General features: G+C 37.6%; 1 protein-coding gene across 1 annotated transcript in view; it reads left to right on the top strand.

The window, feature by feature from the left end:
• Window positions 1-233: 233 nt before the first annotated feature.
• Window positions 234-10,330, top strand: part of TENT2 (terminal nucleotidyltransferase 2) — a 47,135-nt gene continuing 37,038 nt past the window's right edge. The window contains exons 1-7 of the mRNA XM_059833284.1: window positions 234-279; window positions 3,285-3,476; window positions 4,119-4,235; window positions 6,481-6,712; window positions 7,829-7,943; window positions 8,058-8,149; window positions 8,941-9,007. Of these exons, the coding sequence (XP_059689267.1) occupies window positions 3,322-3,476; window positions 4,119-4,235; window positions 6,481-6,712; window positions 7,829-7,943; window positions 8,058-8,149; window positions 8,941-9,007 (778 nt within the window). The 5' untranslated portion in view covers window positions 234-279; window positions 3,285-3,321. The remainder of the gene's footprint in view (window positions 280-3,284; window positions 3,477-4,118; window positions 4,236-6,480; window positions 6,713-7,828; window positions 7,944-8,057; window positions 8,150-8,940; window positions 9,008-10,330) is intronic.

Here is a 10,330-nt window from a genome sequence, read left to right as displayed (position 1 = left end):
TGCCCGGCGCCCTCGCCGCCACAGGGCCGCCTCTACGCATGCGCCTTGCCGTGCCTCTAGGGGGAGGGAGGCCCGGCGCACGGCGGGGAAGCAGCAGCGCGAGAGTTGGGCGGAACGGTCACTTCCTGTCGGCGTCTCTGCATCCGGGTGAGAGGGCAGCGCTCAGCTGGAGGAGCTGTTGTCCGCTTCCGGCCTGTGCCGCCGCGGGGAGACTGCGGGCGAGGGGGCTGCTCTGTGCCGCCTGCGGGTCCGCCCCACCTGCCCCCGCCTAGACCTGGCGTGAGTCTCCCGGCGGGGTGTGAGGGTCCCCTCTTGCTGTGGGGAGATGCGCCGGGGGGGGGATCGGGGCCCGAGGGGTTGGAGGGTGGCCGCTGCCGCCTCCTGCTGGGCCGCCAGGCTCTGAGGTGGGGGGCTGGCGGGGCTCCGGTCGCCGTGGGAGCGGCGTGTGCCGTTGGGCTTGCATATACGGGAAGTGTACCTGTGTGCTTCCCCCGAAAATCCACGCTTATTTGGAAAAAGTGCCCACTGGGACAAGTGTATCTGAATGGTAACTATTATGAAACTTGTTTTGGAGAGCCTGGCAATTCTGCCAAGGTAATATCTACTGAAAGTCACTGTAAATGCCGTTCTAGCTACTGTGAGACAGCACTGTTACTACACTGTTTAGTTTCAGAAAGGTAACTCCGTCATTGTTTTCCTTTCTGGTATTTACAACATCTCTTTCTGGTATTTACGACTTCAAAGACTAAAAAGAACGTGTTACTTTTGCAACTCAATCTTGAATTCGAACACATGGTTCTGTTACTGATGAATTATATCCATAAACCGCTTATGTATCCTGTGTGTGATGCTAAGAGTGCCAGGGCTGCTTAGAGATGAATGAGTTGTGTTAACAGTTGTTACATCGCCTGTCTGTACTAGAAATGGAAAAGTTTAGACGGCACATAAACATCTATCATTCAGATTAAATATAACTGTTAGGTGACTTTCTTGTCACGCAATTTGGTTTTGTTCCTGCAGCAGAAATGAAAGTAAACATCCCCAAAATAGCTTTCAGTAATACATAATACTTCCCCTCACCTGTGTGCCCTGCCCCCCCCCCCCCAAAAAAAAAAAAGAGAGAGAGAGGAAAAAAATGTGAAAGTATTAATCTTGACAGCTTTTTCTTGGAGCTAGTCCAACAATGTCCATGTAGGTAGTACCAGGTTTTCACTAGAGTGGGTTGTCACCCACAGGAAGTAAGTTCCTTACTCCAGGAAGTAAGGAACAAAGTCAAACCTGAGCAAATAAACTCCGTGGTATTATTTGCCTATGTTCCATGCTAATGCAGCCTGCAGTGACAGTCAGAGCTGTCTGAGGCGGTTAAAATATGACAACAGTCCATAGTGATAAGTGAAAGAAGACTTCAAGGCTGTGGTAAAAGTGAGACCTTGCTACAGACTTTACTACAGTAACGTTAGGAATAACTGATTTTATTTCAGTGTATGAGAGAATGCCTATTAATGTAACTGTTAATACAATTTTATATATTTAATTTTCTTTTTTTTTAGTTTGGTAAATAAGAGAACCTAAACCTGATACTTCAGTTTTATTCCGAAGTTAGACTACTGTGTGGTGATAGCATTTCCATGGTGGGGCATGGATCTAGCAACACTTTTTCCAGTTGTATTACTGAAGCATTGGGTGGATAAAAAGGTTTTTGTGTAATAATTAGGGAAATACTACCATTGCTCTTATGACTTCTAAATGTTCTAGTTAAAGTTGTTTGAAAAAACTTCTTCCTCTTGTATTTGAATTTGACGAAGCTGGTGAGGGGTCTGGAGCACAACCCTTATGAGGAGCAGTTGAGAGAGCTGGGGTTGTTTAGCCTGGAGAAGAGGAGGCTCAGGGGAGACCTTAGCGCTCTTTACAATTACCTGAAAGGAGGTTGCAGAGGGATGGCAGTTGGTCTTTTCTCCCAAGTGACTAGCGACAGGACAAGAGGAAATGGCCTCGAGTTGCACCAGGGGAGGTTTAGATGGTGTATTAGGAAAAACTTCTTCACTGAAAGGGTTGTCAGACATTGGAACAGGCTGCCCAGGGAGGTGGTGGAGTCACCATCACTGAAGGTGTTTAAAAGACATGTGGATGAGGTGCTTATGGACATGGTTTAGGGGTGGACTTAGCAGTGTTAGGTTAACGGTTGGACTTGATGACCTAAACGGTCTTTTCCAACCTAAACGATTCTATGAATCCCCGTATTGCACTAATTGGATAAATATTCATATGCAGAGTATTGAGATCAATCATGTACAACTGTGTTTGTCAGTGACACATCTTCTTTGTTTCAGGGTTCTTAATTTAAGACTGAAGTAAAAAAGACATGAAGAAATTTGAAAATAATGTCAGGTTTTCACTGTAGCTAAGATATATGTACAGTACTGATAACTGGTTTTAAAAATCTTCTGATATGTTTTTTCCAATGTAAAGTCTGGACTTTTATTGTTTCCAAACATGTAAGTTGACCTTAAGGTTAAATACTGATTATTTGCAAAATGGATGTGATACACAGTTTAACCTATTGTAGAGGCAAAGATTTTCTTTTTCATCCAACCTTTCTGCTCATGTGTAGTGCATATAATGATCCAAGATCAAAGAGCTGTCCATTGTGCCAGAATCAATTTTAAATTTAAAAGATAAATACCTACATTTTTCTATCACAGAGTCCATTCAGTAAGCACAAACATAAAATAACACTATATATATGATATTCTTAAAGCATGAGTAGATTACTTTCCAACTTCTGTCATAATTTGGCTGCTTCTTTGTATATCATGTCATGAAAAGAAAAATTAATTTTACGTACAGTTCATGATCAGCTGCATCTTCATGTTCTTATGATGCAGTCAAGTATTTCTTCCCATGTATTGTGAACCTCATGGTGGAATGTTTGAAATAAGAAACATTTTTCATTGTAATATGTTACTTTTCCTTGAGATGAAAACTCTTATGTTTTGTGTTGTATAAATTTTCTAAAGTTAAACTTAAAATAGAGGAGCATATAAGAATTCACTTTTAGACATAAATAAAGTAAGTAATAATTGTGAAACTTAAGAGTATATAGTAATTTTATTTAGTGTGTTGCCCTGAAAGGAGATAAAACTAGCCCACAATCACAATTATTTAAGCAATTTCTGGAAATATATTCTAGATTATTTGAATTTTTAAACCAAGAGTTTAAAAGGTAACTAGTATTTCTTGTTGCCTAGTTTCGATTTCTTTTTCTTTTTTTTTTTTTAATGCAGGTAAAAGGATACATGTTCACTTCAAGTAGAAAGGAGCATGTTCCCAAATTCCTCCAACTTGGGTCGTCCACCCTTCCCTCCAAAACATCAACAACGGAGTAATTTCTTCAATAAGTTTTCTCTAAATATACCACCTACTCTTCTCTCTCACCAGCAAATTATTGATGCTCAGTTTAATTTTCAGAATGCAGCGTAAGTACAGTAAGGTTTGATAGTGGGTTGAAAAGGAGAGTTAATAGTCTTTTGAAAGACGTGTTTCTGTTCATGGAGAATGTTTTTCACCGGTTTTAACATTAAACTGCATTAAACTTTAAAAAATGGGAAGGTGTCGTGTATAAAACAGAGGTCTATCATTTCTGTTGGTGATCTGCAAGTTTTAATGCTCCTCTGCATTGTGCATAATGCATGAGGTGCCATTGCACTGATTAGAGGTAATATTCCATGGCTCAGTTTTAAAGATCTTCAATTGTATGTGTTTACTGGGGAAAACAGGGAGGAGATGAGAAGGGGAAGAAACATTTATTCTTGAGGCTAGATTTGAAGACACTGTAGTTTTCTGTAGGGTCCTAAATTTAACAGTACCTTAAGTTAATTTGTTTGCTAACCTCTTCTTACACATGTCCTGTGAAGAATGACCATCTTCTATTTTTCATTAAAAAATAGATTATATACTGAACTATCTCTTCATTTTGGATAGAAAAGACAGATGTATTGCTTCTAAGAAAAAAATGACAGGACTTGCTGAGTTTTATATTCACTTAAGAAAAACTACCAACTCATAAAAAGCATCTTAGTTATCATATGAATAACAGTTATGGACTGTGGTCTTTCCAGGGCTCTTTTGAGTGGGAACCTTGCAACTATTCCAGCTGTTACACCACAACCAACGACTTACAGAAATGGCAGTCCAGTAGATAAGTCTGATGCCCCCACATCATTCCGAGGAAGAAAGTAAGTTCTTTCTGTGTGTGTGATTAATACTGGTTGTAATGCACCCATGGTGAAGCTTGTCTAGTATCAATTTCTTGTGCAACTTGAATTTTGTTAGAAATTGAAAGAATACTGAATAAAATGTTTTTTGATGAAACAGGCCATGTCATGGCTATTTAAAGCATTTATGTACCTGCTTTTGAGAATTTTAGTACTCATATGTGATTTAGTATGTGTAGTTTTTCTCTTCCGACAGCTGTAGCCTTACAGAACTGTGACTTAATGTGTTTTATTTTAATGCTCTAATAGACTGTAGTCTGTGTGCTTGACTATAAGAGGGTTTGGGTCAATAAATTGATTGTTCTCTTCCTGTTAATTTGTTAAGTTGAGTAAGACTGCACCCTCAATGTTTTATGGGAATTGTGATGTTTTTCTGATGACACACTAGCTATTTCTCCTGATGTTCTTAATCATGAGATGCATCATTTTTCAAATACAAAGTGCTAAATTCAAGCATATGTAAGTTCTTTTTTTCAAGAGGAATTTTATGGACACGTAGTTTTTCTGCTTTTCAAAAAACTAAACTTACTTGCATTTATATAACTTCCTTTGTTACTTTAGTTACATCAGGAAGAGGAATTTCAGATGAATATATGGTTTTATTTTCTTTTAACATTCTAGAAAAAAATCTCTTCTCCTTATCAGTTCAGAAATAGTGGTTGATATGTGTTTGTAATAATTCTGTGAATCGGTTGATAGGGAGGAAGCTTTATGTAATCTCTCTTCAAAGCTATTTCCTGTATGCTATTTCTCTTCCAGATTTAACAGAAGAGAAAATAAGTACAATTAAATATATTGTATTGATTTATAGTTGAGTATATAACTATCACATGAACTAAAGAAGTTCCTGGTTTCATGCTGCGCGCATGTTTTCCTCTTGACCAGTGTGGTTTCTGGAAAGCTATGCTGTGTTAGGAGATTTGCATCAACTAGTTAATCCTTAGATCTTGAGTCGACTCTTCTTAAGGTATTTTTGCTGAACATGAGTTCATGCAAGTTCTTCTCAGTCAAAATAGTCTGAAACGGCATTGTGTTTTGACTTAATGTTATATTACGAGTTTCTTTAAGATTGTGGGTAGGTAATGTTATCAGAACTTCTCTCAGACTTGAAAACTGAAATGATGACTTGAGGTCTCTTCAGTTGAATTTTTATTATTAATAATACTATCTGTCCAGGTCCCCAAACTACTGTGATGCCAGCTTTTCTGACTACAAGAAATGACTGTAGTTTTATTAATAGTTAATTCATTGATATGTATGAACATTTGATTTCATGCTTTTTAATTAAAAAATGTGAGTACCCCCATACTGGTTAACTTTATGCAATACTTGATGTATAAACACAGCATGAATGTCCTCTCTTATTCTTTATTGTGAATGGACCACAGTATTCAACCACTGGTCAGCTTTCAGTACAATTTTTTCTTTCTGAAGAGTTCAGATGCCAAGGGGCTGTCTGTAAGATCACTGTATCTCTTCAAATATATTTGAATTACTGTTACAAATGACTTAATGAGGAGATACAGACTGGTGTTTAAAAATGAGGCATAAGGTTTATGACCTGTGTAGCTTAATACAATCATTAGTTTGATTTGTCAAATGAATAGTGTTTCTTTTTTGCCCAGATTAGAGTTTACTGTCTGTACAATCTAAGACATAGACAAATGCTACATTTTGAATGGCTACTGTGATAAGTTTCTTTTTCTCCCCTCCCCACTACTGAATTTATTTTATTCATCACTGGGTGTTCAGAACTCACAAAACTTGTCACTGCACTTACATCGATTTAACAGAAAAGTACCCTTACATAGTCTGTACGTATCTTTAAAAATAAAAAAAAAAAGTATGTTGTCACCAAAATAGTATGACCAGCTCTCCGAGCTGTCCTGCTTAACTGAACTTGCCATTTAGGTTTCAATTGGTTAATACAGACACTCTTGTAAAGCAGTTGCATCAATTCACTTCAAGGGTAGCTGCACTTTTGCAGTTGTGTGTTTTCTTTTCCCATTCCAGTTTATTTCACCTAATATCTAGGATGGGCATGCCTTTAGTTCTGTTAGAATACTTGCCTTTAGTGAAATAGTCACATAATTAAGCATTGGTTTTTGTACTTTGTAGCAACTGTCTTTTAATCATAGGTTGGAGCTTGCAAACTAGAGGAATTACTGTCTCTTTTTTTTTTTTTTAATTTTTTTTTTCTTTTTAGGAGACTAAGTGAACCAAGTGTTCCACGTGATGTCAAACGGCAGCGGTTTCATACACAGCATTCTGAAACAGCTGTAGTTAACCAAGCAGTGCCTTTACCAGAAGAACGTAGATACTCCTTCCCAGGATCAATTCAGTCTCCACTGTTCCATGCACCTTACATGCACCTTACATTGCAAGATACTTTGTTTCCAGACCCTATAGAAACCACGCTCCCTGTGGCCAAAGATAAGGTAATATCTGTCTATGCCTGTGCTTTACATCTGCCTTCTGGGTAACCAGGGTCCAACGGTGCTGTGGGAGACCACAGAAATTTCTGCAAGGTTCTTTGACAGTGTCATGGGGTCTCTATTGCTGAGCTGTCATTAGCTCATTGTTAGAATATCAATAAATGTAGCTGCCACTATGGTCTTATATAGCCTCTTTGTGTGTGTTTGGAGCATTTTTGGCGGGTAGGGGTGGTGTTTGCTTGTGTTGTTTGGTTTCCATACTAATGTGAGGAAACCTACATGTCTGTTCCAGGAAGTAGAAATTGGAGGGATGGTCCATTTCTCACAGGATTGGGGGGTGGGGAGAATCCTGATGGAAAAAAACCCCAGCCTAGTAATGTGAGAGAAGCCCATTCTGAATAAATACAGTATTGGGCCTGTAAATATGTCCTCTGCCTCCCTTCAGAAGGAGATAAAAGTTACTGCCCTAGCTGTTCTGGAATATAGAAGAGGATGTCTTCTTTAGGTGGACAGTGGAGTTGGAACTGTGGTTTTTGTTCTTTTTTAATTAAAAAAAAAACAGCGTGGCTAATCAGTCTTCGTACTTTATCTGCACCAACACGACAGAAGATTTTTTTAGTGTAAATATGCCTGTTGATTATAGCATACAATGTTGTGAAAGAGAAACAGTTAATACCTCTTTCCACCAAAGATCTGACTACTCCTTTAATAGTTTGTGTGGGATAAAAAAAGAAAGTTAAATCAGTTTTAACATTTATTTTTCTCCCTGTTACTGGTAGGCAAACTGTTGATGTTGAAGTCAGGTGAAGATATCTCTGGTCTTTCACTGCTTATTCCCTGAAAGGCTGCAGATACTGATGAGACAAAAATGATTTTCTGTGGAGAGAGATTTTATAACAGATAGAACAATTTTAAATTTAAAACTTTGCAGAAATTTCTTCCAGGGAGTTGTTCAATATGAATTCAGGTGTGGTAAAACTCTAGACAATGAAACAGATCATGTGAAATGATGCTGGATTTTCTTTTTAATGCAGTCTTCTGTGTTTCATGTAATTGCATTTCTGTCAGGAAAGAATATTCACTTCTCTGTATCTTTGCTTTTTGAATGTGTGTGTCAAGTTAAGTCAGCAGGTTTTGGAGTTGTTTCAAGCATGTCAGCAACAGACCTGTGATTTGAACAGAAAAGAACTCTGCAGAAAAGAACTCCAGAGAGAAATTCAGCGAATTTTTCCACGTATGTTTTGAATTTGATTACTTAATATAAGTTTGAATCAGGTTTGCAGTTCTTCCTTCCTCTTAAACTATGATATGTCACATCAGGTTTTATTCTGTGATTCTTCTGTTACAGAAAGCAGACTCTTTTTGGTTGGGTCATCACTGAATGGATTTGGCACTCGCAGCAGTGATGGTGATTTGTGCCTGGTGGTTAAAGAAGAACCAGTAAGTAATTTAAAACTACGTAGTTTAAACAAAGTCTGTTTTTAAAACGTATGTGCTTTTATAAGGCTGAATTCTAAAAGGAGACACAAATGATCAAATCCTTTTGATTTAATAATGTATTTTTGCACTCAAAATAGCTATGAAATGTGGGCCCAATAGCATTGCAAATATGAATTTAACCCTATAAACCCTTTAACCCAACAAAACATTCAAAAAATAAGCATTACCTTCATGCCGTAAGTGAAAAAAGCACAACAAAACAGAGAAGTAAATTGCCTAGAACCCTGAAGAAAATTGTTTAGAGAACTCTAACTCATTTTAGATGCAGGAAAAACTTTTAATAACTACAATTTTTTTATTCCATTATTTGGATTAATAGCCACTAATTTTAGTGAGCAGGCATAAGAAGGAATTTGATATGCAAAATATCTTTTTTTGGTGAGAGAAAATGTTTATGAGTGGAATTTAGGTTGAGAGAAAAGATGTAACAAAAAGAAATCTAAATAGAGCATAATTTTGAAAGAATTGAGGCATCAAGGTAAGGACATTTTTGTATAAGTGGGGCTAGGTTTTCATCAAGTTCTATGATTTGTGAATGTCTGATAGTTACTTTGCATATTGAATATTAATTGTTCTATCTGCCTGTTGCCGCACTAAATGTATATGTACACTGTGGAATGTGTTGATATACATGGTCGTGTCTTATTCTGAGAATTAATTTTATTTGAAAAATAAAGCATGCTTATTTGTAACATCTAAATGATTTCTTTAATTGTAATACCATATTTCAGGTAAATCAGAAGACTGAAGCAAGGCATATACTCAGCTTAGTCCAAAAACTCTTCAGTACTAAACTTTGTAAGTTCCGGCTACAGTGAGGTGGTAAGATTATTAGCAATTCTAGATGCACAGTTGTAACTAATTAATGTAATTGCATCTCGTCTAGCTTCTAATCACAGTACTGTGTGGAGAAAAGCTATAACTATTTAGTAATGTTACTTATATTGGTGCTGATGGATAGTAATTAGAAAAACATAACGGTTGCCTTACAAACTAGTGGACTTCAAGAACGGGTAGCATCTAAAATGACTTTTGAATTGTAGACCATAATTGGGGGGTGGTGAAAAAGTAGGTATCTGTTTGGGAAACCTCTGTTAGTGAACTCTTACTACTCTTTGACATTACAGTGCCTTCCTGGCACAAATTCCTCTAAGAATTTGTAAAATAACATGTCACTCACAGTAGACTGTAGAATTTATTTTTGCGTGGGGGGGGGAGGGGGGGGTAGGGCCTTGCTACCAGTGAAATAATTAACTTAGGTGGCTAGTGAAGAAAATATTAAATGTTGACACTACCAGCACATATAGGTCAATTTATAGTTCTTTTAAGTCTTTTAAACACAACAACCTTCAGTTGAAGAATTCACATGGGCAGTTCTTGACTTAAACGTGAAAGCCTCCTACTTCAAAGAGGCTTTTGTACCATCCTTTGTATTATAAAAGACCCTGTCATTTATTGATATCAATGACTGTGGCTCCCTACTTCTCAGATTTGTGATATATTCTGTGATGCCACTCCTTATATTGCGATATATTCTGTGATGCCACTCCTTATATTGCTGTTCTGAACAATCCTGCAATGGTAAAAGGAACAAACCATAAATTGAAAAGCAGACTTCAAAGTGTCTTTATTGTCAAGTGTGCATACCCAGATTTCAACAGCTTACTTGAAGAGAGACTTGAGAGATCCATTGCAGAATAAGCATCTGATACTTAATGGCTTATTACTATTGTATATTGATGTTTGCATAAGGAGTCCAGAACTTAGTCTGGGTTTACCTAGGATGCATGTTGTTCCAGTGCTTTCTGAGAAGCACAGTGATAAAATAGTTGTGTTTTTAGGGATCAGAAAGGGAGCATGTAAATAAACTATCACCCTCTTCTTTTTTCAAGAGGTTGAGTTCTGTGACAGAGCTTTAGACAAAATCAAGTTTGTTTGCCAGGTAATACAAGTATCAGAAAGACATGATGGTCATGTGGGAGCGATCCCTGAAGGGGTTTTTTTGTGCCATTGCTCATTTTTGATGCTTTCCTAATTCTTTGTTATCTTGCAAGTGCCTTTGGTCAGCTTCATTTAATGAAAATATTCTTTGGAAGATGAGGCAGGACAAAACACTGCTGA

This window comes from Gavia stellata, chromosome Z (genome assembly GCF_030936135.1).
Source record: "Gavia stellata isolate bGavSte3 chromosome Z, bGavSte3.hap2, whole genome shotgun sequence".
Classification (NCBI taxonomy): domain Eukaryota; kingdom Metazoa; phylum Chordata; class Aves; order Gaviiformes; family Gaviidae; genus Gavia; species Gavia stellata.
The sequence above is the reverse complement of the archived record's forward strand: the minus strand, read 5'-3'. Positions and strand labels throughout refer to the sequence as shown.